We start from the raw sequence: 26911 nt of genomic DNA on the forward strand, positions 1-26911 counted from the left end.
CGGGGGGGGGGGGCGGGGGGGCGGGAAATGTTACGAAACTGAGAAGCGATTTGGCTGAGGTGGACTGGAAAGGACTGTTCAAGGATAAATCAGCGGTAAAACGGGGGAAGCACTTATAAGTGAGATCCTGAGGGTGCAAAGCAAACATGTCCCTTCCAAAATTAAGAATGGCCAAATCTAGACCCCCATAGTTATCTAGAAAAACACAGGGGAAGGTAAAAGAGAAAAAGAAAGTCGATGATAGTCACAAAAAACTCAACAATGCAGGTAGCTTAGAGGCAGAGAGAAAGTACAGGGATCAAGTAAAATAAGGAAACCAAAAAAGGCATGAAATAACAATAGCAAGCACGATTAAGGAAAGCCCTAAGGTGTTTTACCAGTATATAAAGAGCAAAAAGATAGTTAACAAAAAAGTGGAACCTATCAGAGATGAACAAGGGAACTTGTGTGAAGATGCGGAGGACACAGGAAGAGTTTTAAGCGATTTTGCTGTTTTTGTATTCACAAAGGAACGGGATGATGTGGGTATAGTAATCCAAGAGGGGCAGTGTGAAATATTGGATAAAATAACCATAATGAGAGAGAAAGCGTTGGAGGTGTTGAAATCCTTGAAAGTGGTTAAGTCACCAGGGCCAGATGGATTGTTTCCTACGATGTTGTAGGAGGTCAGGGAGGAAATGGCATATGCTCTGAGGATCATTTTCCAATCTTCACTGGACATAGGGGAGGTGCGGGAGGACTGAAGAAATGCAAATGCGGTTCCATTGTTTAAGAGGGGTATGAAGGAAATGGCAAACAGTTATATTGTTAGTCTTATTTCAGTGGTGGGCAAATTGTTAGAATCAATCCTGAGGGATCGGATAAACTGTCATTCAGAAAGGTATGGCCTAGTCAAGGAAAATCAGCATGGCTTTGTTAAGGGGAGGTCGTGCCTTACAAATTTGATTGAATTTTTTGAGGAAGTGAAAAGAAGGATCAATAAGGGTAGTGCAGTGGATGTTGTCTACATGGATCTTAGTAAGGCATTTGACAAGGTCACACACGGCAGACTGGTCAAAAAAGTAAAAGCCCATGGGATACAGGGTGAGGTGGCAAATGGGCAAGTTGGCTTAGTAACAGGAAACAAAGGGTAATGGTCGACGGCTGCCCTTGTGAATGGAAAGCCGTTTTAAGTGGTGTTCCACAGGGCTCAGTATTGGGACCCCTGCTATTCGTTTTATACATTAACGATTTGGACTTGAACGTGGGGGGGCACAATTGGGACATTTGGAGATGACACAAAAATTGACCGGGTAGTGGATGGTGTAGAGGACAGTGTAGAAGATAGCTGTAAGCTCCAGAATGATACAGATGGGCTGGCACAATCGACAGGAAAGTGGAAGATGGAGTTCAACTTTGATAAGTGTGAGGTAATGCATTTTGGGAGGTCAAGCAGTAAAAAGAAATACACAATAACAGGAATATACTGAGAGGGGTAGATGGAGTGAGAGATCTCGGCATGGAAGTGTGCAGGTCCCTAATGGTACCAGTACAGGTAGATAAGGTCGTAAAGAAGGCTTTTGGAATGCTCTCCTTCATTGGCACAGGTATAGAATAAAAAAGTAGTGATGTAATGATGGAACCGTATTAGACATTGGCGAGGCCTCATTGGTGAGGCCTCATTGGTGAGGTGCAGTTCTGGTCACCACATGAATTAAAAATGAAATGAAAATTGCTTATTCTCACAAGTAGGCTTCAAATGAAGTTACTGTGAAAAGCCCCTAGTCGCCACATTCCGGCGCCTGTTCGGGGGGCTGTTACGGGAATTGAACCATGCTGCTGGCCTGCCTTGGTCTGCTTTCAAAGCCAGCGACTTAGCCCTGTGCTAAACAGCCCCTTACATTACAGGAAGGATGTAATCCCTCTGGAGAGAGTTCAGAGAGATTTACTAGAATGTTGCCAGGGCTGGAGAATTGTGGCTACAAGGGGAGATTGAAGAGGTTGGGGTTGTTTTCCTTGGAACAGGGAAAGCTGAGGAGTGACGCCATTGAGGTGTACAGAATTGTGAGGGGCAGAGATAGAGTGGGCAGGAGGAATCTTTTTCCTTTGACAGAGAGCTCAAAAAACAGGGGTCATTGATTTGAACTAAGTGGCAGAAGGGTTAGAGGGGACATGAGGAAAAACCTTTTTACGCAGAGGATGGTGAGTGTCTGGAATTTGCTTCCAGAGTTGGTGGTGGAGGCAGAGACCCTAAACTCTTCTAAAAAGTAATTGAATCTGCACCTTACGTGCTGTAGGCTGCAGGGCTATGGGCCGTGGGCAAGAAGATGGGATTAGAAAGAGCACCTGGGTGTCTTTGGGCCAGCATGGACAAGATGGGCAGAATGGCCTCCCTTCTGTGCTGTAACTTTTCTATGCTTCCACCTTCTTTTCTCTTATCCTTGAAATCTTTTTTTTAATAAACTTAAGAGTGCCCTATTCATTTTTTCCATGGGGTAATTTAGCGTGGCCAACCCACCTAACCTGCACATCTTTGGGTTGTGGGGGCGAAACCCACACAAATACGGGGAGAATGTGAAAACTCCACACGGACAGTGACCCAGAGCCAGGATTGAACCTGGAACCGTGAGACAGCAGTGCTAACCACTCTGCCACCCTGCTGCCCCTTTTCCTTGAAATCTTACCTCTACAACATCTCAAACTGATATATTCCCTCTAAAGATGTGCCCTATCCAGTCTCTCTATTAGCTCCTAGGGGCTTTTCACAGTAACTTCATTGCAATGTAAGCATACTTGTGACACTAAAGATCATTATTATTATTATTACTTAGGTTTAACAAATTTCATTGTTCGTTTCCACTCCTCAGCACTTCATCATTTGTTATTTTTTTATTTGGCTGATCCTTTTAATTCTCCTCCCAACCCACATTTCAAAGCTATTTATAGCGAAGACTATGGGCCAAGCGCTGGCAAATGGAATTGATGTAGTCAGATCTTTGGCTGGCGTGGACACAATGGGCAAATGGCCTCATTCTGTGCTGTCAACATCTATGAATCTATAAGTTAGTCTCCTCTTTCCGTAAGGTCGAAGTCTTACATTGATGCAAAAATATATTCCAAATCAAGTCACTCCTTGAGTTGTTTATTGCTTTGTGGGCGTGGTCCTAAAAAATCGGAGGCGGACAGCCATACTAGCACAGTCACACAGGAACAATAGACATACATAGAAAATAGAAGTTGGAGGAGGCCATTCGGCCCTTCGAGCCTGCTCCGCCATTCATTATGATCATGGCTGATCATTGAGTTCAATACCCTGATCCTGCCTTCCCCCCTATCCCTTGATCCCATTAGCCCCAAGAGCTATATCTCATTCCTTCTTGAAATTACACATTTTGACCTCAACTACTTTCTGTGGTAATGAATTCCGCTGATTCACTGCTCTCTGGGTGAAGACATTTCACCTCATCTCGGTTCGAAAAGGTTTAAACCTTATCCTCAAACTATGGCCCCTCGTTCTGGACTCCCCCACCATCGGGAACATTCTTTCTGAATCTACCCTGTCTAATCCTGTTCGGATTTGGTAAGTTACTGTGAGATCGCCTCTCACTCTTTAAACTCCATCGAATATACCAATTTAATCTGTCAACAAAGAACAAAGAACAAAGAAATGTACAGCACAGGAACAGGCCCTTCGGCCCTCCAAGCCCGTGCCAATCATGCTGCCCGACTAAACTACAATCTTCTACACTTCCTGGGTCCGTATCCCTCTATTCATGTATTTGTCACGATGCCCCTTAAATGTCACTATCGTCCCTGCTTCCACCACCTCCTCCGGTAGCGAGTTCCAGGCACACACTACACTCTGCGTAAAAAACTTGCCTCGTACATCTACTCTAAACCTTGCCCCTCTCACCTTAAACCTATGCCCCCTAGTAATTGACCCCTCTACCCTGGGGAAAAGCCTCTGACTATCCACTCTGTCTATGCCCCTCATAATTTTGTATACCTCTATCAGGTCTCCCCTCAACCTCCTTCATTCCAGTGAGAACAAACCGAGTTTATTCAACCGCTCCTCATAGCTAATGCCCTCCATACCAGGCAACATTCTGGTAAATCTCTTCTGCACCCTCTCTAAAGCCTCCACATCCTTCTGGTAGTGTGACGACCAGAATTGAACACTATACCCCAAGTGTGGCCTAACTAAGGTTCTATACAGCTGCAACATGACTTGCCAATTCTTATACTCAATGCCCCGGCCAATGAAGGCAAGCATGCCGTATGCCTTCTTGACTACCTTCTCCACCTGTGTTGCCCCTTTCAATGACCTGTGGACCTGTACTCCTAGATCTCTTTGACTTTCAATACTCTTGAGGGTTCTACCATTCACTGTATATTCCCTACCTGCATTAGACCTTCCAAAATGCATTACCTCACATTTGTCCGGATTAAACTCCATCTGCCGTCTCTCCGCCCAAGTCTCCAAACAATCTAAATCCTGCTGTATCCTCCGACAGTCCTCATCGCTATCCGCAATTCCACCAACCTTTGTGTCGTCTGCAAACTTACTAATCAGACCAGTTACATTTTCCTCCAAATCATTTATATATACTACAAAGAGCAAAGGTCCCAGCATTGATCCCTGTGGAACACCACTGGTCACAGCCCTCCAATTAGAAAAGCATCCTTCCATTGCTACTCTCTGCCTTCTATGGCCTAGCCAGTTCTGTATCCACCTTGCCAGCTCACCCCTGATCCCGTGTGACTTCACCTTTTGTACTAGTCTACCATGAGGGACCTTGTCAAAGGCCTTACTGAATTCCATATAGACAACATCCACTGCCCTACCTGCATCAATCATCTTAGTGACCTCCTCGAAAAACTCTATCAAGTTAATGAGACACGACCTTCCCTTCACAAAACCGTGCTGCCTCTCACTAATACGTCCTCATAGCCCCGCCATCCCAGGAATCAGCCTGGTAAGCCTTCGCTGCACTCCCTTCATAGTAACAACATCCTTCCTCAGATAAGGGCACCAAAAAACATACAAGAGGCTGCAGGCGAAATGGAGTGGAGAGCTCAGGAAAAGCCAAGCCTGGAGGTGACAAGGCACGGATGAGGATGCCAACAATTAGGAGGAGCAGACAAGATGGGATAGATGTGGCCATGGTTATATGTAGGCCGTCTTGATAATGCATTGAAGTGTTCGCAACTGAGACAAGCTGACAGCTATGCTGCTAGGAATTGCAAAACGCACAAAACTAGCGCTAGCTTCTGTACTATTGGGCTGAAAATATTTCTGTTTAAATTCAGAATCGTGCTCTGGTTTCTTCCCATAAATTATTTACAGGCCCTGCTCCATTTTACTGACAGGTGTACAGTTTGTGTTTATATTTAGAAGTGTCTGAACAGACAGGGCTGACAATTCATGACTTATTAATAATATATATTTTTATGCTTTCACAGCCCTTAAACTATATGCTTTTGATTTAAGCCACGATAAGCACCCACATCCTCAAGCAAACTTGGATGGGAATCACATAAGTATTTCTCAGCGGATGACTGAGGCGGCCAGGTCTAATGGTAGGTAACAGCCCTTTGAAAGATCTGTGCATTGTGTGGCTTCCTAGTTCCTGCCTGCCAGTAATATCTATCAAAAATGTTTTTCTGCCCACCATTAGGGACTCTCACAATCATCTTCCTGCAGTACGATAGTGTCGGCCCCCTACTCAAGGCCTCCAATAGCTCGCAGGGGAGGGGGCTCAATGGGAAGGCAGTGCAAGAGGACTACATCGTGAACTCGCCCATTATCGCAGCAGCTATCAAAGTGGACCCTCCGACTCTGTACCTCATGGATCACGTAACATTCACACTGAAGCATCACGAGGTCAGTGCCAGCACATGCAACGGAGATAAGACGGGCTGGATTCTTCACCGGTGGGATCATCCTCTTCGCCGGCAGCGCACTCGCGCTCACGGATTTCCCGACGGCGTGAGGGTGCCCACAATGGGAAACCCCATTGGCCGGTTGGCGGGACGGAGAATCCCGCTGCCGGCGGGGGTGCGCCGCACCAGAAAACGGGTGCGACGGGACGGAGAATCCCGCCCAATGTGTCTCCACGCTAAAGTTAGCTGGAGGACGGGCTATGGATCAAAATACCAATGGCGACGGCCCAATAGGAAAATAACAGTTCAGACCAGCATTCCCATTTCCCAATTTTTACTGGTGTTCCATTTTAAGGAAGAGAAGACCAGTTTGGACCAGCCTTCTTATTTCCCTGTTTTTGTTTTCCCCTTCTGGGCGACCACATTCGTTCTGAAGGCTGACAGCATTCAAGGAGATCTGAATGAATGATTTCCATGTGTTTTGAGTGACCCCCCCCCACCCTTGTACTGGGATACCTGGATGGAAGACCCCCATGTGTATCAAGTGAGGTCTAATTGTCAGGTCCCTTTCCAGCTTGAAAAACAATGATACCTGCAAAATCCAATCGAAGAGCATGAGTGACTTTTAAACTCTTTTCCCAATGAGTGCGGTGGATTAAGTTCACAGCCACACAGGAAAGGTTTGGCTCACTGTCCGTGCTGCCCTCTGCCTCAGGCTGGGAGAGAAGGTTCAATCGCTGTGGGGAAGCAAGTGGGAAGAACAAATGGGAAGAACAAGCCGGTCCTATCTACCATCCTTGAACAAAGCCCATTCCCTTTAGATTTAATATCCCCATTAATCTCGGTATTTTATTATTCAAGTAGCTAGAATTTAACAGAATATTGAATAAATACCAACTGGCTAAATAATTTAACAGATAAATATTTAATTCTTAAAGAAGAGAAGTTGCTTCATAAATGTTGTTCTCCAATATGTTTTATTGGGGATTTCGGATTGCTGGTACTAATTTATTTGTTAAATAACCTTCCCATAACAATTCTTCTAAACAGATTGTAATTTTCGTATCGATGAATTTTCATTCTCTTGCTTGCCGCGATATTACACACAGGAATGCGCTAATTATTGGCACACATCCATCGCATTGAACATCATTCCGTCCCTTTTCATTCCCATTTGGTTACAGCCTTTGGAGAAGCGGGAAACTATCTGCGTGTTTTGGAATTACTCCACGATCAGCATGGAGGGAGAGTGGGCTACGGAAGGGTGCGAGACCGTCGAGTTCAATGTCACACACACCACCTGTCGATGCAATCATCTGACCAATTTCGCCGTTCTGATGTCGTCCTCCCCGATCACGGTGAGTTGCCAGGGCTACCACAGACAGTCAGCGACGCGTTGAGCCCGCACCCAATTGTTCGCAACACTGGCGGTTGAAATAAGTAGTAGAAGATTTGCAATCGAGAGGTCAGAAAGGGAAATCTGGCATTTGCATAGCGCCTTTCATCACCTCAGGATGTTGCAATGTGCTCGACAGTCAAGTAAGAACCTGTTTGAAGTGTTACCACTGTTGTAGTGCAGGAAAGTCTACAACCAATTTGTGCACAGCAAGCTCCCACGAACAACACAATGATAATGAGCACAGAATTTGTTTTTACACTGATATTGGTTGAGGGATCAATATTGATCAGGGTACCCAGGAGAAATGGTAGGGGTACAGTGGTACTGTCAGTGGGCTAGTAATGGAGAGGCCCAAGCTGTTGTGAGGACACTGGTTCAATTCGCACCAAAGCAACTGATCAGGCAATTAATGAAATCTGCAATTGGAAGATAGCCTCAGCAATTGTGGCAGGAAAATTATCATCGATTGTTATAAAAAAATAAAATAATCCGATGCCCTTTAGAGAAGGAAATCTCCTGTCCATATCTGGTCTGACCTACACGTGACTCCAAACCCACGATAAATGGCTGAGCAAGACATTCAGTCTAAGGGCCATTCGAGATTGGCAACAAGTGCTGACCTTGTCAGTGATCCCCACATCCCAGGAAGAATAAAAGCTCACCTGCACTCGCTTAATATTGCATCTGAAAGAGGGGAGAAGGAATTCTCACAGTGGTACACAGGCTTCAAATTCTTCAGTTATATCATTGAAGAATACCATGAGGATCACGCAGATAGCTGCTTGCGAATGAATGTACTTCTTCCCCAGATTACCTGGTCGTTATCCCATTGGTCTTGCAGTGTCAGCTGTGACCCAGTTGGGGGCACTCTTGCCTCTGAGTCACCGGTGCTCAGGTTCCACCCGAGGCCCGAAGTTTTCCGGATGGTGGGATCGAATGTGCATGAAGTGGCTTTAGACGGGAATTCCAAAGCTCGGGAGGAAGAAAGTCTCACCCTAGGGAGCTGCCAGCCAATCCGATTGCCGATAGCTCTCCAGTGACAGTGCTGCAGTGGACAGAAGAGGAGATGCAGGGAGGAGGGGTCCCGATCCCGAGCCTAAGTCCAGGCACTGGAAGCCCAATAAGTTCAAGACGTCCCAGGGCGGAGAGAGTAGGGAAGACCTGGTGGGGCATGACGGGGCAATCATAGTCTCTGGGGGTTAGGCCGGGATGGGGAGACCAACAGTCCACCAGTCCTTAAGCTGGGGCGGGGCGGGGGGGGGGGGCGCCTGGCAGCGGCTGACTTCAGATGGGGGCACCCTTATTCCTGCTCAAGATCAAACTTTTTAGATTTTATTTTTTTTAAATTTAGAGTACCCAATTAATTTTTTCCAATTAAGGGCCAGTTTAGCGTGGCCAATCCACCTAGCCTGCACATCTTTGGGTTGTGGGGGCGAAACCCACGCAACACGGGGAGAATGTGCAAACTCCACACAGACAGTGACCCGGGGCCGGGATCGAACCTGGGACCTCGACGCCGTGAGGCAGCAGTGCTAACCCACTGCGCCACCGTGCTGCCCATAAAACATTTTAGATTTTATGCCTTCCCCACGCATCTTCCATTCCCCCCACCAGCCTAAAATTTGAGGCTGGGTAGGAAATGGTCCTCAGGTGGTCAAAAGTTGGCCCCATAATGGCCTCAACGGGGCAAGTGCGGGCGTATCGTCCAAGGCCTTGCCCGCCCCAGCGTAGAATTGCTGAATGGTCGTGGGTGATGGGGGGACGGGGGGGACGGACGGGCTGACCCAGGAACCCAGAGGGAATCCTGTCATCCCGTACCCTTAGATGACCAGAATAGGGTGGCACCTTGCCACTATGATACCCCGAAGACCGTCAGGCCCATCCGTCCCAGTCGCTCCAGAGGCCAGCCATTAAAAGGGGCCCAGGTCGCAGGGTGGGATATGCAGCAGCCCACCTGAACTTCTGATGTACTGCCTGGAGGACCACCTAGTTAAGACACATAAGGTTAGAAAGTTAGACGCTAGTTACGTTGGCACGGGTGCAGCACATAGGATAGCGTTAGGGGCCAGGGCACATTTATTGTACAGAGCACTGTCACCAATAAACACATTTTCACCGACGTTCCGGACTGCCTTGGCCTTCTGCCTGCAGGGTGTGAGGATTAGTGTGGGTTGGGTGCAAAGGGCGTGTCGGTTGGGTGTGGGGGTGGGGGGAGCTGCGGTGTTGGGAGGAAAGGGGGCGTGGTAGGAGGCCAGTGATGTGGGTGCGGGTGTTGGTGGAAGGCACAGGACCCGCAGGGTAGTTGGGGGTACCTCAGCCCCTGCTCCAGACCCCAGCCACACCACCATCTAAGGATTGTGGGTCCATGTGATAGAATGGCTGACACAAATGCAGGGATCACTCTGGCGGACAGTGGTATAAGACACTGGGGCGGGAGTTAGACATTGTCAAACGTTGGGGAGCACAAGGGCTCATTGTGGAGTGGGTCGTCATCCCCCTCCACCCCATGGACCAGACCTGCTAGTGCTGCCGACCCATGGCGGGGTGGGGGGGTGCCCTTGGAGGGGTGTGGGGCGGGGCGGTTGGGCTGTTGTTGGTCAGGTCCAGTAGTCGGCGAACCTGGAGGCAATCAGGTTGTCCCATGCGGGGCAGCCCTGGAGCACACATTGTGCGGCCTCCTGTGCTTGCCCGGGCCCATGTCCTGCCTGGGCCCCATGGCCTGCTCATCCTGGCCCTGCTGCGCATCCTCCTCATCGGATGAGGCATGCCGTTCCTCCACCTCCTCCTCCAGCTTGTCGCCCCTCTGCAGTGCAATGTTGTGGAGGTCACAGCAGGCCACCACAATGTGGAAGGCCTTGCCAAGGCTGTACGGGAGGGCCCCTCAAGAATGGTCCAGGCACCTGAAACGCATCTTCATCACGCTGATGCACTGCTCGATGGTGGCCTTGGTCGCGGCATGGTTGTCGTTGAAGTGGATCTCCACAACGGCCTGAAGCCTCCGGATAGGTGTCATCCGCCACGACCGCAACAGATAGTCCATGTCACCCAGAACGCAACCCTTCATCCGAGTGCACCAGGACAAAAGTGTTGAGCACAGGCGTAGACCACGCCACACATCAGCTGCACATTCAGGAAAGGCAATCCCTTCCTATTCATAGAATTTACAGTGCAGAAGGAGGCCACTCAGCCCATCTGCACCGGCCCATAGAAAGAACACCCCACTTAAGCCCCACACCTCCACCCCAACCCCTTTATCCCCATAACCCAGTAATCCCACCTAACCTTTTTGGACACTAAGGGCAATTTATCATGGCCAATTCACCTAACCTGCACATCTTTGGACTGTGGGAGGAAACCGGAACACCCGGAGGAAACCCACGCAGACACGGGGAGAATGTGCAGACTCCGCACAGACAGGGACCCAAGCCGGGAATCGAACCTGGGACCCTGGAGCTGTGAAGTAACTGTGCTAACCACTATGCTACCGTGCTATCCCCAATTGATGAAGGACAGCCCCTCACGCGCGGTGCCCATAGGGGGACATGCGTCCCATCGATCACCCGCTCGGCCTGGGGCATGCCGGCAATGGCGGCCAATTTCGCAGCCTGGGCGACCTGCTGGGCTTGGTCCACGCCGGAGGTAATGCCCAGCATACAGGGCATCCCCCCATCCATCCAGACAGATGCCAACCACCCAACTCCATTTTCTGCAGGAGGTACAGAGCAGACATGTTAGCATGGTGAGTACTCCCATGCCCAACCTGGTCCTATGGGCACCCTAGTCTGTACTGCCGCCCCTGCCCCGAAATGTCCCCTTCCCGTTTTCCGGTCCTAGCCACCCCCCAGCCAGTCCCTCCGACACTTTTCCTCCCGCACCACACCCCTGGTCCACTGTTTCCTGTCACTTGGGGGGCCTCCTCCTCATCACCCACCCCTGCCAGCTTTACACTCTGCCCCCCTGTCCCACGCCCTCCAGGGGCTCTACTGTGAATGCCCTCCTTGGGTGGGCCGCGTGCTACCCCGCCAGCAGGGTGCCATCTGGTTACGGGGAAAGCACCGCCATCAACTGGTGCCACGCTTGGTGGCATGCGTGCACCAGGCTTCCCAGACGGGGCTGGGAGAGGGGGGTGGGCACCCCTTGGGAGAGTAGCTGTCATGTGCCATGCATTCTCTGTATGACACGCTGGTTGTGCCTACCTGTCCAATGGGCAGGACGGATGAGGGCAGGGCGCAGTGAGCAGGCGGGGCTTGGTGCAGGCCAGTGTTCCTGCGGGGTGGGCTGGCTGACGGTGCCAGTGCTGGGGTGGGGCAGTGTGCCAGGGAGGGCGGCACAGGCCATGGTGCATGTGTCTGCTGTACGTGCTGTGCTTTGCACCCCTCCGCCCATCGTTCCCCTCTCTGCAGTGGGGCAGCGATAGGCCTCAGATGGATGCATAGAGGGGGAGTTGCCTACACCTGGTGCCCCACTGGCTGCGCTGGGCCATTTACGACCTGTTCCTGGGGTTCTGGGGGTTCCTGGGGTAACCTGGGGTACACCCATACAGCTGGTGGTGCTCCGCACATTTACGGGTCACAGTGGGCAGTCGGCGGAGTGCGCAGCCAGATGGCCGCCTTGCGGGCTGCGACTATGGTGGTCCATACCCGGCCATCCAGGTCCCAGAGGGAATCCTGGGCCCACGGCCCACCACCTGGTCACTCCCCGCAACTCCCCCCAGTCCTTGCCACCACGGTTGCGCCTTTGGAAACTCCTCTTACCTCCTCTCTGTCCCTCAGCAGCCACCGTGCCCCGGTCCGGTTTTTAGATACAACAGGTCAACTGTGTGGGTGTCACTTCTGCTGGCGGAGGAGGAGCATCGTGGGAGGCAGGAGACTCCCAGGGTCGAGCCCGTTGATGATACGCGAAAGGCCGTTACGGTACGATCTGCACACCCATGCCAGCGAGGGACATGGAACGCACCCACGCCGCCATTGAGGCATTCCATTGGGCACCGAGACGCCAACCTCGAATTTCGGCTGACGGCCAATTCTCTGCCCGATCGGGAATCGGGATTCCGGCATCGCTGCTTGGAGAATCCTGCCCCTGGGGCAAAATTCTCCGTAATCGGCGCGATGTCCGCCGACCGGCGCCAAAAACGGCACAAATCAGTCTGGCATCGCACCGCCCCAAAGGTGTGGAATCGTCCGCATCTTCAGCGGCCGAGCCCTAACCTTGAGGGGCTAGGCCCGCGCCGGACTGATTTCCGCCCTGCCAGCTGGCGGGAAAGGCCTTTGGTGCCCCGCCAGCTGGCGCGGAAATGACATTGTCGGGCAGCGCATTCGCGGGAGCGTCAGCGGCCGCTCACGGCAACCCCGCGCATGCGCAGTGGAGGGGGTCTCTTCCGCCTCCGCCATAGTGGAGACCATGGCGAAGGCGGAAGGCCCCCCCCCCAGGACCCCGGAGCCCGCCCGCGCCGCCTTGTCCCGCCGTTAAGAGAGGTGGTTTAATCCACGCCGGCGGGACAGGCATTCCGGCAGCGGGACTTCGGCCCATCCGGGCCGGAGAATCGCCGGGGGGGGCCCGCCAACCGGCGCGGCGCGATTCCCGCCCCCGTCGAATCTCCGGTGCCGGAGAATTCGGCAAACGGCGGGGGCAGGATTCACGTCAGCCCCCGGCGATTCTCCGACCCGGCGGGGAGTCGGAGAATCCCGCCCAAGGTCTTTATCACATTGCTGTTTGTGGGAGTTCCTGGGCAAAATTCTCCGGAAACGGCGCGATGTCCGCCGACCGACGCCAAAAACGGCGCAAATCAGTCGGGCATCGCGCCGCCCCAAAGGTGCGGAATCCTCTGCATCTTGGGGGGCCGAGCCCCAACCTTGAGGGGCTAGGCCCACGGCGGACTAATTTCCGCCCTGAAAATGCCTTTGGTGCCCCGCCAGCTGGCGCGGAAATGACATTGCCGGGCGGCGCATGCACGGGAGCATTAGCGGCGGCTCACAGCATCCCCGCGCATGTGCTGTGGAGGGAGTCTCTTCCGCCTCCGCCATAGTGGAGACCGTGGCGAAGGCGGAAGGAAAAGAGTGCCCCCACGGCACAGGCCCACCCGCGGATCGGTGGGCCCCGATCGTGGGCCAGGCCACCGTGGGGGCACCCCCCCGGGGCCAGATCGCCCCGCGCCCCCCCCAGGACCCCGGAGCCCGCCCGCGCCGCCTTGTCCCGCCGGTAAGAGAGGTGGTTTCATCCACGCCAGCGGGACAGGCATCCTAGCAGCAGGACTTCGGCCCATCCGGGCCGGAGAATCGCCGGGGGGAGGGGGGGACGCCAACCGGCGCGGCGCAATTCCCGCCCCCACCGAATCTCCGGTGCCGGGGAATTCGGCAACCGGCGGGGGTGGGATTCACGCCAGCCCCCGGCGATTCTCCAACCCGGCGGGGGATCGGAGAATCTTGCCCCCTGTGTGGAGACCAGCTGCGACGTTCCCTACAGCGGCTACACTTCGGCGAGCCTTTCACCTGTAAAGCACATTGAGTATACTGTGGTCAGGATAGGAGGCAAACCTATTATTTCCTTTCCAGATTCTTTGCCGTGTTTCCTCTTCACTGCGACAGTGACTCCCCTTCAAAAATGGGTGCGGCCAGGGCTGCTGCGCTTTTCCAGCGTTCTCCGTTTTTGCTTCAAAGGTCCTCCACTGGCTGAAATTTGCGAAGGGTTGGTCCAAGGTCCTGAGGTCATGAAAGGTGTTATACAAATGCAAACGTTCCCAATCTGCATGGTCATTCAATGCGTTAATCTGTGTGCCGGCATCTCACTCATATCTCTTGCGATGTGTTTTAACCACGATTCTCATTGTTGTTGGAAAGCGTCAAGCCTCAGCCCGTCTCCACACCACATGTCGTGGGCTGTTATCATCTGAAATGCTTGGCCTAAAACGGTGGTGGTTGCAGATTCCACAGTGACCCTGGATGGGCTCTTGAAACGGATAGTTTCCACTCCGATGATACGATCAGGTCATGCCCAGGGAGGGCACGAGCCAGATTTGCATACATTAGAATACAATTAGTGGGCTTGATGCCGCTGCTTCAGCCCTCAATGTATCTTCCCACCCAGCCACTGTGACGTCACGCCGGCGCGAATAACTACTGGCTTGCAAAAACGTAAACCAGTTGTGATGACCACGCCGGCGGGTGCACAGGTAAGAAAACACCCAAGTGGTGAGGGACATGCCCTGTCAGTGCCCTCTGGCACCCTGCCTGTGCCACCTGGCTGTGCCAACCTGGCAGTTCCATGGTGGGCCCTCTGGGGAGGGAGCCCATTGGGGAAGTCCCCTTATGTGCGGGGAGGGGTGTCACCTCGATGTTTGTGGGGTGTTTCTCTGTGTCCATGTGGGTTGGGAGTGGGGGGTGGAGTTTCTCTTACCAAGGATCAGGGCGCCCATTAAAGATGGCACTCCGATCTCGGTGCCAGCTCTATCAGGCCCCGTCCCACAAACCACACCCGCAGTAAGGCCACAAACCACACCCCCGACGAGGCCGCAAACCACACCCCCAGATTCTCGGTGCACAGAGTGCCGGAGGACCTGGAGAGAAAGCTCAGCCATGCAGCTGGTGAGCTACACCCTGGCTTTCAGTCACAACCTGACATCCTGGCAAATTGTGGGACATTTCCACCCATGAACTCTGTTCCTCTCTCTGCAGATACTGCCCGACCTGCTGAGTATTTCCAGCACTTTTTGTTCTATATTTTAGAATTCCAACATCCACCGGATTCCACATTTGGACAAATTGGATAAATCATTCAAAGTGCCGACAGAGACACAATGGGCCAAATGGCTTTCTTCTAACCCGTGTTATTCCATGATTCTGACTGACGCACGTCAACCTAACAGCTAACGGGGCAGCACGGTGGCACAAGTGAATAGCACTGTGGCTTCACAGCGCCAGGGTCCCAGGTTCGATCTCCCCGCTGGGCCACTGTCTGTGCAGAGTCTGCACGTTCTCCCCATGTCTGCGTGGGTTTCCTCCGGGTCCTCCGGTTTCCTCCCACAGTCCAAAGATGTTCAGGTTAGGTGGATTGGCCATGCTAAATTGCCGTTAGTGACCAATAAGGTTAGGAGGGGTTACGGGGATAGGGTGGAAGTGAGGGCTTAAGTGGGTCGGTGCAGACTCGATGGGCCGAATGGTTTCCTTCTGCACTGTATGTTCTATGTTCTAAAGAAAGAGCAGGTTGAACGAATACTATTTACATCATTCCTTGTTGAGAAAATTGCTTTGCGCATGCATGAGAGCAAACTGTGGGACCTCTCCATTATTTGACAACCTCATCATCCACTGTGTGAACTCCCCTTCCTCATGACAACTAACGGGAGCTCCCCTGTACATTATAACTACTGGTAAATTTCCCTTTGCGTCCGGTTTTCCATTGCTCAGTGTCTGGGAATCATTCCAAGGGGAAAATCAGTTGACTGCTAATGAGAAACACAGAAGTAGAATATTTTCCAGTTTACATTCGGTTCTCTGGTGTGCTTTCTGCACAGGAAAAGAACAAACCTTTTCAAATGTTAAAGCTATTGACTCTTGCCTCCTTGCAGGATGTCCTACATAATAATATCCTGACCCGGATTACCCAGCTGGGGATTATTGTGTCCTTGATCTGTCTGTCAATGTGCATCTTTACTTTCTGCTTCTTCGGCGAGATTCAAAGTACAAGGACGACCATTCACAAGAATCTCTGCTTCAGCCTGTTCATCGCAGAGCTACTGTTTCTCACAGGGATCAATATGTACGGCAATAAGGTAAAGAGTGCAAATGGACACACTAACCACCAACACCAGCTCCCAAAAAAAGATATTTGCAAGCGGTCGTTCCAATCATTCCATTCGGACTCTCTCCAACTTTCCCGTCTTTGTGTAGTACAGTCAGATAGTGTTTCTGTTGCCCTCTCAATGTACAGATCCCAGAAGACCATAAGACATAGGGACATAGGTAGGCCATTCGGCCCATCGAGTCTGCGTCACCGTTTAATGAGATCATGGCTGATCTGATGTTATCCATCTGTGTGTTTTCTTTTTTTTTCTAAATTTAGAGGACCCAATTCATTTTTTCCAATTAAGGGGCAACTTAGCGTGTTCAATCCACCTAGCCTGCACATCTTTGGGTTGTGGAGGTGAAACCCACGCAGACACGGGGAGAATGTGCAAACTCCACACGGACAGTGACCCAGAGCCGGGATCGAACCTGGGACCTCAGTGCCGTGAGACAGCAGTGCCAACCCCAGTGCTGGGTGTAATGCCCCAAGCGACCAGGCAGCATGTACTGCCTCATTCAAGTTCAAGTGGCCATCCGCATTCAATAAAGCGCTCCCCTCATCAATACCGCTCCCCCTCAAAAATAAATCCCAATCACAGCAGTAAACCCTCAGTTAAAAACCCCACCTTATCAATACACCCCCCCAATAAAATCCTCACCTCAGCAATAAAAACCCAACAAAGCCCCCACCTCAGAAATAAATGCCCCAACAAAGCCCCCACCTCAGAAATAAATCCTCCAACAAAGCCCCCACCTCAGAAATAAATGCCCCAACAAAGCACCCACCTCAGAAAATAAATGCCCCAACAAAGCCCCCACCGCAACTATAAACCCCCAATAAAGCCCCCACCTCAACACTAAACCCGCCAATAAAACACCCATGTCAGCAAACAAACTCCAGAATAAAGCCCGCACCTCAGCATTAAACCCTCCAGTAAAACCCTCCTCCCAGTATTAACCCCTCCAACGCACTGAGAATTACTCTTCCACCATAGAAACCTGTGTAGTGAAGGTGTTTCCACAGTGCTGTTAGGGACAGAGTTCCAGCATGTTCAACCCAGTGACAATGAAGAAATGACTAAAGTGTCGAAATCACCAGACCGCGTGACTTGATGGGGAATGAGGCGGTGATGGTGATGTCTGACTCGGCCCACCTTGTCTCTCTAGCTGGTGCAAGTCACAGGTTTGGAAGGTGCTGTCAAAGAAATGCGATGGCTTTCTGTCCACTGGCTGTACGGGCCCTACGCAAAATGAAGGCTGAGTTAATCCTGGCCAATTCATGGGTGTAGCACAAAACCGAAGCTTAGATTGGGATTGAAACGCCCAGCTTCAAGTCTGTGACTTCTTGACCTGTGCTCAGTGGCCCACCTGGGACACTCTGGAGTACAGAATCACTTTGCAATTTGACAGCCTCATTCAGTGAGGCACGATCAATTTGGCTGGAGACGAAGTTGAATTCAAACTGAGGCTTTATTAATATCTGAAGTGTGGCCTCCTACAGCAGCTGACGAAATGGCTGCCAGCTGAAGGCCACGCATATTTATAACCCGGCTCCTGGGCGGAGATAGCATGCAGGGGCCCAGGTGAACCTGTAGTGCAGGTTCTACCGTACAACCGTGGACAGCACGGTAGCATTGTGGATAGCACAATTGCTTCACAGCTCCAGGGTCCCAGGTTCGATTCCGGCTTTGGTCACTGTCTGTGCGGAGTCTGCACATCCTCCCCGTGTGTGCGTGGGTTTCCTCCGGGTGCTCCGGTTTCCTCCCACAGTCCAAAGGTGTGCCGGTTAGGTGGATTGGCCAAGATAAATTGCCCTTAGTGTCCAAAATTGCCCTTAGTGTTGGGGGGGGTTACTGGGTTATGGGGATAGGGTGGAGGTGTTGACTTTGGGTAGGGTGCTCTTTCCAAGAGCCGGTGCAGAATCGATGGGCTGAATGGCCTCCTTCTGCACTGTAAATTCTATGAACCATTAATACAGGAACACAGTGGTTTACCACAATCAGCAAGGCCCCGAGAGGTGTGTGGAGTGAAAAATAGTCGCACTGTCAGCAAGGATGATGCCCCCTAGTTGGTCTAAAGATCGCACTCTCCATCCAACGCTACTGTAGCCGGTCTTCGAGAATACTCGAGGTTGACAGGAGGGAACATCCAAAAATGGAGCAAAAATAGTCTGTCCCCTGATGTCAACATCCCCAAGTTTGATGAGTGCGCTATCTAAAAAAAAATCTTTCGGGGAAAAAAAAGTACAATTTACAGTTGATTGAGATAAAGTCAGATTTGCATTTCTGCCTGCATAATTCATCCAGGGCTGTCATTCAGTATCCCGGCGGGAGTTCACGCGTGCATTTTTACATAGCGCAAGTAAGCTGCAAGGATATTTTTCTCAAAGTTGTCAGCCGAGTGGGACAGTTTCATGAATTATATCGAAATATAACTTTGGCGTTTAACTTCAAGTGTCTTCTGTCTTTTGTTTTGCCCACCCTGCCCTCCAGCTTGTCTGCTCTATTGTGGCCGGACTCCTCCATTACTTTTTCTTGGCTGCTTTCGCCTGGATGTGCATCGAGGGCATCCACCTCTACCTGATTGTGGTCGGGGTGATCTACAACAAAGGTTTCCTGCACAGGAACTTTTATATCTTCGGTTACGGCAGCCCATCGGTAGTCGTGGGGATCTCGGCAATTCTCGGCTACAAGTACTACAGCACAAATAAAATGTAAGTGCTTGGTTGGGGTCATCTCAAGAACAACAATTGCATCATTTAAAGTGGTTAAAATGGTCCCGAGGCCGAGGCAATTCCCAGGGGAAATTGTTCAGCGTCAATTTGACAAACTGTCTCTCCATCTCTCTATCTCCTGCATTCAGATCCCTTATCACACCTGCCTTTCGCCACCTTTCCTGATATCACTTGTTGTGGCTCAGGGCCAAATTGATGCTCGATAATGAAGAGGCTTGAGATGTTTTAGCACACTGAGGGTGCTGTATAAATGCAGGCTGTGGCCGTTGATATTAGGTTAGGTGGCCAAAGATTGAGTCGAAGAGGTGGGTTTTAAGAAGGGTGGCACGATGGAACATTGATTAGCACTGCTACCTCACAACGCCAGGGACCCACTTCAATTCCAGTCTTGGGCGACAGTCTGTGTGGAGTTTGCACATTATCTTTGAAAGTGGCAATACAAGTGGACAAGGAAGTGAAGAAAGCATATGGAATGCTTGCCTTAATTGGGCAGGGCGCTGTGTATAAAAACTGGCAAGTCATGCTACAGTTGTATAGAACCTTGGTATGGCTGCACTTGGAATATTGCGCACAATTCTGGTCACCACACTACCAGAAGGATGTGGAGGCTTTGGAGAGGGTGCAGAGGAGGTTTACCAGGATGTTGCCTGGTCTGGAGGGTGTTAGCTATGCGGAGAGGCTGAATAGACTCAGACAGTTTTCATTAGAACGACGGAGGCTGAGGGGTGACCTGATAGAGGTCTACAAGATTATGAGGGGCGTGGATAGAGTGGATGGGCAGGCCCTCTTTGCCAGGGTGGAGGGTTCAGTCACCAGGGGGCATAGATTTAAGGTCCGTGGGGCAATGTTTAGAGGAGATGTGCGAGGCAGGTTTTTTACACAGAGGGTGGTGAGTGCCTGGAACGCGTTGCCAGGGAAGGTTGTGGAAACAGATACATTAATGGCGTTCAAAATGCTACTTGACAAATACATGGATAGGATGGGTATAGAGGGATACGGCACAAGGAAGTGCTGAGGGTTTTGACCGAGTACAGGTACATGACTGGTATGGGCTTGGAGGGCCGTAGAGCCAGTTCCTGTGCTGTATTGTTTTATGTTCTTTGTTCTTTGTTTTCCCCGTGTCTGCGTGGGTTTCCTCCGGGTGCTCCGGTTTCTCCCCACAATCCAAAGATGTGCAGGTTAAGTGGACCGGGCATGCTAAATTGTCCCTTAGTGTCCAAAGGTTAGGTGAGGTCCCTGGGATAGGGTATGGGAGTGTTTCTCGCTTCGGGTGCTCTTTCGGACGGTCAGTGTGACTCGATGGGCCGAGTGGCCTCCTTCTGCACTGTATAAATTCTATGATTCCAAGACTGTTAAAGGATGGGAGAGACAGAGATGAAGAGGCCGAGAGGTTTAGGGAGGCGGATTCCAGTGCTTAGGACCGAGGCAGCTACAGGCAAGCGGCCAGGAGTTGGAGGGGAAGGAAGTGAGGGATATACTTGGATGGCTGTAGAGCTGGAGGAGCCCACAGGGAAGGAGAGAGGTGAGGCCATGGAGCGATTTGAATACAAGGATGAGGCATTGCCGGAATGGAAAGTCAATGTAGATATATTAAAGAGCTGTGACCATTAAAAGACGTGCAATAATATAACACTTTTCATGACTACCAGATGTCCCAAAGCAGGTTACAGGCAATGAAACGTCATCACTAATGTAATGGAGGAAGAGCAGGAGCTGATTTTTTACACAGTAATATCGCACAAACAACATGATAATAACAAGATAATCTGCTTCTGTGGTGATGGTTGAAGGATAAATATTGACCAGAACACTGGGGATAACTCTCTTGCTCGCCTTCAGTATAGAGCCCCGGGATAATTTCCATCCACTTCAGTTTCAAATCTACTCTAAAGACTGTACCTCCAACAGTGCGGCCTTCCCTCAGTGCTGCACTGGAGTGACAGGTCTTGCAGAGCTGTAGTTCTGGTGTGGAGCTTGAACGCACAAACCTCTAGAGTGCTACCAATCAGCCATGGCACATATGGGTTTAACCGATACAGATTAATTTTAAGCACAAGCGAGGGCAGCACGGTGGTGCAGTGGGTTAGCCCTGCTGCCTCACGGCTCCAAGGTCCCAGGTTCAATCCCGGCTCTGGGTCACTGTCCATGTGGAGTTTGCACATTCTCCCCGTGTTTGCGTGGGTTTCGCCCCCACAACCCAAAGATGACTTCAGGAAGCAAAGTACTGTACACACCCCTGTCAGCATCAATGGGGCCAAGGTGGAGATGGTTAGCAGTTTCAAATTCCTAGGGGTGCACATCACCAAAAATCTGTCCTGGTCCACCCACGTCGACGCTACCACCAAGAAAGCACAACAGCGCCTATACTTCCTCAGGAAACTAAAGAAATTCGGCATGTCCACATTGACTCTTACCAACTTTTACAGATGCACCATAGAAAGCATCCTATCTGGTTGCATCACAGCCTGGTATGGCAACTGCTCGGCCCAGGGCCGCAAGAAACTTCAGAGAGTCGTGAACACCGCCCAGTCCATCACACAAACCTGCTCCCATCCATTGACTCCATCTACACCTCCCGCTGCCTGGGGAAAGCGGGCAGCATAATCAAAGATCCCTCCCACCCGGCTTACTCACTCTGCCAACTTCTTCCATCGGGCAGGAGATATAGAAGTCTGAGAACACGCACGAACAGACTCAAAAACAGCTTCTTCCCCACTGTCACCAGACTCCTAAATGACCCTTTTATGGACTGACCTCATTAACACTACACCCTGTATGCTTCATCCGATGCCAGTGCTTATGTAGTTACATTGTATATGTTGTGTTGCCCTATTATGTATTTTCTTTTATTCCCTTTTCTTCCCATGTACTTAATGATCTGTTGAGCTGCTCGCAGAAAAATACTTTTCACTGTACCTCGGTACACGTGACAATAAACACATCCAATCCAATCCAATGTGCAAGGTAGGTGGATTGAACACACTAAATTGCCCCTTAATTGGAATAAAATTAATTGGGTACACTAAATGTTTAAAAAAAAAAAAAAATTTAAGCACAAGCTTGGTGGGACAAGATAGAGATGGCACACTGTGGGTGGCCCACGGTAAGATAAGGGGGACACGGCTAATCACCAAATTGATAATCAGTGTCAGGGAGTTACATTTTAATGGAAAGGATGAAGAACAGAAAAGAGGGATTTAAGTAGCACAGACTCGCCTTTGATTCACAAGCAGCATTCCTGGACGTCAGCACGAAAACGCAAGGCTGACACCCCAGTGCAGTGCCGGGGGAGTGCTGCACTGTTGGAGGAGCCAATCTTTTGGATGATCCTTTAAACTGAGGCCCCACCTGGTTTCTCAGCTGGATGTAAATGGCACTATTTTGCAGAAAAGCAGGGCGTTATCCCCAGTATTCCAGCTAATATTGATTCCTCAATCAACATCAGAAAAAACAAACTTTCGGTCACAATTGTACTGTCATCGTGGCTGCTTTCTGCACACAAGCTGGTTGCCCGTTTTGCTAAATTACAACAATGACGACACTTCCAAAGTTTTTCATTGGCTGGAAAACACATTGAGACGTACGGTGGTTGTGTCAGGTGCTACATAAATGCAAGTCTCACTTTTTTGCTTCAGGCAATAGAAAAGGCAAAACTCCTTGGGATCAATTAGCAAAGAATTGGATGGCGTGTTGAGAAGGGCTGTGCATCTTTCTATGTGGCTCAGATAAAATGGGACAAATGGCTTTTCTTCCCGATCTGCCCTATGAGTTATTCATGAAGGCCCCGCCTTCTCAACCTCGCCCTCGCCTGAGGTGTGATGATCCTCAGGTTAGGCCAGCTCTCCCCCTCAAAGAGGAAAGCAGCCTGTGGTCATCTGGGAATATGGCGACTTTACCTTACCTTATCTGCTGAGTGGACTCATGGTGTGAGTGTGACTACCTGAGCCACACAGACTGGGAAGGTCCAACATTTCATTCCTGGGCTTTACGCCGTTCCGATTAGAGTGACTTTACAATTGACTTCAATGTCCCTGAGCAAAGAAGGTGACAGCCCAACAAGATTCCAATTCCTGATCACTATCCCATCTAGATAGCGTACACACTGTGTGTGTTGGGGGAATGACAAGATTGGACTTGCCCATCCTGGTAGAATAGCCAAATGTCTAAGCCCACATACGAGGAACGACGGCTTTGAGCGGGACACAAAGGACTGCTCTTGAATTGATCACCTCGAATGGACAGTGCAGAGGGAAATTTCTGATCTGCACAACCCACAGGACTTAAAGACTCCACGGAATTATGGGCTGGCAAAATGATCGCTGCCATTTTTAAAAGAGGGTAGGATAAAGTTGGTGGTCGATGTGGAGCAAGAAATACTTGCGCTTATTTTGTCACAGTTGTTTTTGCATTCCTTCTCCCACAGCTGCTGGCTTAGCACAGAAAACAACTTCATATGGAGTTTCATTGGCCCAGCATGTTTAATCATTTTGGTAAGTTCAAACATTTCAAAACAAAAACGGAAGTTTTTTCAATGTTTTTCCTCCTACTTTCTGAGGTGTGAGGATGTAACGAATAGAGTTGACAAGGGGGAGCCAGTGGATGTGGTATATTTGGGCTTTCAGGAGGCTTTTGACAAAGTCCCGCATAAGAGATCAGTGTGTAAAATTAAAGCGTGTGGGATTAGGGGAAGTGTATTGAGGTGGATAGGAAACTGGTTGGCAGACAGGAAACAAAGAGTAGGAATTAACGGTGTTTTTCAAATTGGCAGACAGTGACTAGTGGGGTACCACAGGGTTCGGTGCTAGGACTGTGGTGTTCTTTGTGATTCTTGATCGCTGGATGGATGTCGTAATGTTCACAAAGACCACAGTAGCTAAGTTCATTAACGAAGCTAACACTTATTTACACTACTTAATTAAGCTCGACCACTTACTCCTATAGTAAACAATAGTCTAGTAATGACAATCTACACTCAACTAACACTGGTCTCTACACTCTAAATAACTGTCCTCACTATCACTGCTCTCTCTCACTCTCCTCCAGCTCTCTCCCAGAAGTCTGTGAGTCAGTGCTTTATATAGTTCTGCATCTAGCTCCATCTAGTGGTTGATTATGATATGACATTAACTCTTTGTATTCTGAACATTCCCATAATGTCACAAGGACCCCAGCTATACACAATATATATTAATGATTTAGATGAGGGAACAAAATGTCACATCTCCATATTTACAGGTGACACAAAGTTGGGTGGGAGGGTGAGCTGTGAGGAGGATGCAGAGATCCTTCAGTGTGATTTGGGCAAGTTGAATGAGTGGGCAAATGAATGACAGATGATGTATAATTTGGAAAAATGCAAGGTTATCCACTTTGGTAGCAAAAACGAGAAGGCAGACTATTATCTGAATGTCCATAAATTGGGAGAGGGGATCGTGCATCGAGACCGGGGTGTCCTCGTGCACCAGTCACTGAAGGTAAGCATGCAGGTGCAGCAGGCGGTAAAGAAGGCTAGTGGTATGCTGGCCTTCATTGCGAGAGGATTCAAGTACAGGATCAGGGATGTGTTGCTGCAATTATACAGGGCCTTGATGAGGCCACACCTGGAATATTGTGTGCAGTTTTGGCCTCCTTATCTGAGGAAGGATGTTCTTGCTCTAGAGGGAGTGCAGCGAAGGTTTACCAGGCTGATTCCAGGGATGGCGGGACTGACATATGAGGAGAAATTGACTCGGTTGGATTTGTATTCTCTGGAGTTCAGGAGACTGAGGTGGGATCTCATAGAAACCTGTAAAATCCTAACAGGACTAGACAGAGTAGATGCAGAAGGTCTTCCCAATGCTGGGGGTGTCCAGAACCAGGGGTCACAGCCTGACAATACGGGGTAGACCACTTTGGATGGCGATGAGGAGAAATGTCTTCACCCAGAGAGTGGTGAGCCTGTGGAATTTATTACCACAGGAAGTAGTTCAGGCCAAAACATTGTATGTTTTCAAGAAAGAGTTAGATATAGCATAGAACATAGAACAATACACTTGGGGTGAAGGGGATCAAAGGATTTGGGGGGGAAGCTGGATTAGGCAATTGAGTTGCATGATCAGCCATGATCATAATAAATGGCGGAGCAGGCTTGAAGGGCCGACTGGCCTCCTTTTACTCCTATTTTCTATGTTTCTGCCTCCCCCCCCCCCCCCCCCCCACCCCACCAACCCCCCGAACCTTGTTGAGGCCCGAGAAACCCCCTCACCCCCCCTCCCCCAATTGGCAAGGCCTCCCAGACCCAACTCATGGCACTACCAGCCTGGCACCATGACAGTACCCCTGACACTCGGGCAGTGTCACCTGGACACCCTGTACCAGGGTGTCAGTGCCAGGGTGCCCGCCTGGATTGCCAGCCTGGCAGTGCCAAGTTGCCAGGGGTGTGCCAGGGTACCACCCTGACCTCTCTCTGACCACCCGGGGCTCTATAATGGGCCTGCAAGACCCCCCCAGACCTGGTTCACAGTTGAATATATTAAACGGCACCCTGGCGAGGTCATGCAGGCACGGCTGATGACTCCCTGGCACTGGGTGAATCAGGCATTCGGCTCATTTAAATATGCAGATCTGGATGTCGCCCAGATCTCAAGATCCAGATCGAGCCGGGTGGAGCGAGTCAGGTGACTTGCGATTGGCCTGGCACCCAGCCGGAGCCCGATTTGGGGCTGTCTCGCAATTCATCCGTTGCACCCGGATCCACGCTGGGTGGAAAGGGGTCGCGGAATCGCACCAGTTGACTCCCGACGGGAGTGATTTTTCACGCCCTCTAATGTCTCATTTGAATATGTTGATTTGGATCGTGCCCAGTGAGGACGAGCCTCTCGCGAGATTCAATGGCCTGGCCCCGACAAGGGGAATCCCGCCCATGATCTTACTAAGTGGCAGAGCGGGCTAGAGGGGCCGAATGGTGAATTATAGAATCCCTCCAGTGCAGAAGGAGGCCATTCAGTCCATCGAGTCTGCACCGACACTTCGAATGGGCACTCCACCCACGTACACCCCTGTGTCCATTCCGCCCTATCCTAACCCCATCTCCGAACCTGTACATCTTTGGACACTAAGGGGCAATTTATGATGGTCTAATCCACCTTACCCACACATCTTTGGACTGTGGGAGGGAACTGGAGCATACGGAGGAAACCCACGCAGCCACGAGGAGAAAGTGGAAACCCAAGACCAGAATTGAACCCGGGTCCCTGGTGCTGTGAGGCAAACGTGCTGACCACTGAGCCACCTTGCCACCCTATGTCTGTTGCTATTTACTATGTTCTTATAACTGGCCACTTCCCCAATTGTTGTTTGTGGAATCTCACTGGGTGCTCATTATCTGCCGACATCACAAGAATAACTGCACTTTTCTAAGAAAGTGTTCTTGGATTGTGGGTAGAGTTGGCATATATTTTCCATCTCCAATTGCTCTAGAGGATTTAAGGGTCAAACACAAAGGGCGGGATTCTCCCGAAGTCTCCGCCACCAGAGATTCGGCGGGGGCGGGAATCGCGCCACGCCGGTTGGCGGGGGCGGGAATCGCACTGCGCCGGTCGGCGAACCCACCCCCGCCGATTCTCCGGCCCGCGATGGGCCGAAGTCCCGCTGCTGGAATGCCTGTCCCGCCAGCGTGGATTAAACCACCTTTTGAACGGCGGGACGAGCCCCGGCTGAAAGGCCTTTCCCGCCAGCCGGCGGAGCGCAAACCACTCCGGCGCGGGCCTAGCCCCTCAAGATGAGGGCTTGGCCCCTAAAGGTGCGGAGAAGGCGGCCTGACGCCAGAGTGGTTCCCGCCACTCCATCACACCGGGACCCCCCGCCCCACCGGGTAGGGGAGAATCCCGCCCCAGATGATGATGGATGTCTGTCTTTCCCGAAGAACATTCCTGATTATCTCTATCTGGGCCGAGCCCACAATTTTTGCAGGATGGAATTTTCACCCCCCCCACTGACACCCCATGGTGTCATTCCCGCAGTTAAAGCAGCCACCATTGGTCCCGCTGGAGATGACCGCCTATTGCATGGCTCGCCTGCCCCGCCGTCGGGAAACCCGCGGGAAGGGGTCAACTTCAGCGAGGCCAGAAGATACCGCTGCCGGGAAGGGCTGGAAAA

General features: G+C 50.9%; 1 protein-coding gene across 1 annotated transcript in view; it reads left to right on the forward strand.

Annotated features, from left to right (window-relative positions):
- adgrl4 (adhesion G protein-coupled receptor L4) overlaps window positions 1–26911 on the forward strand; it is a 168190-nt gene that overhangs the window by 79009 nt on the left and 62270 nt on the right. The window contains exons 7-12 of the mRNA XM_072510372.1: window positions 5443–5559; window positions 5658–5863; window positions 7047–7220; window positions 15825–16028; window positions 18534–18754; window positions 23199–23265. Coding sequence (XP_072366473.1) covers window positions 5443–5559; window positions 5658–5863; window positions 7047–7220; window positions 15825–16028; window positions 18534–18754; window positions 23199–23265 — 989 coding nt within the window. The remainder of the gene's footprint in view (window positions 1–5442; window positions 5560–5657; window positions 5864–7046; window positions 7221–15824; window positions 16029–18533; window positions 18755–23198; window positions 23266–26911) is intronic.

The sequence above is a fragment of the Scyliorhinus torazame genome, chromosome 7, assembly GCF_047496885.1.
Source record: "Scyliorhinus torazame isolate Kashiwa2021f chromosome 7, sScyTor2.1, whole genome shotgun sequence".
Taxonomy (NCBI): Eukaryota; Metazoa; Chordata; class Chondrichthyes; order Carcharhiniformes; family Scyliorhinidae; genus Scyliorhinus; species Scyliorhinus torazame.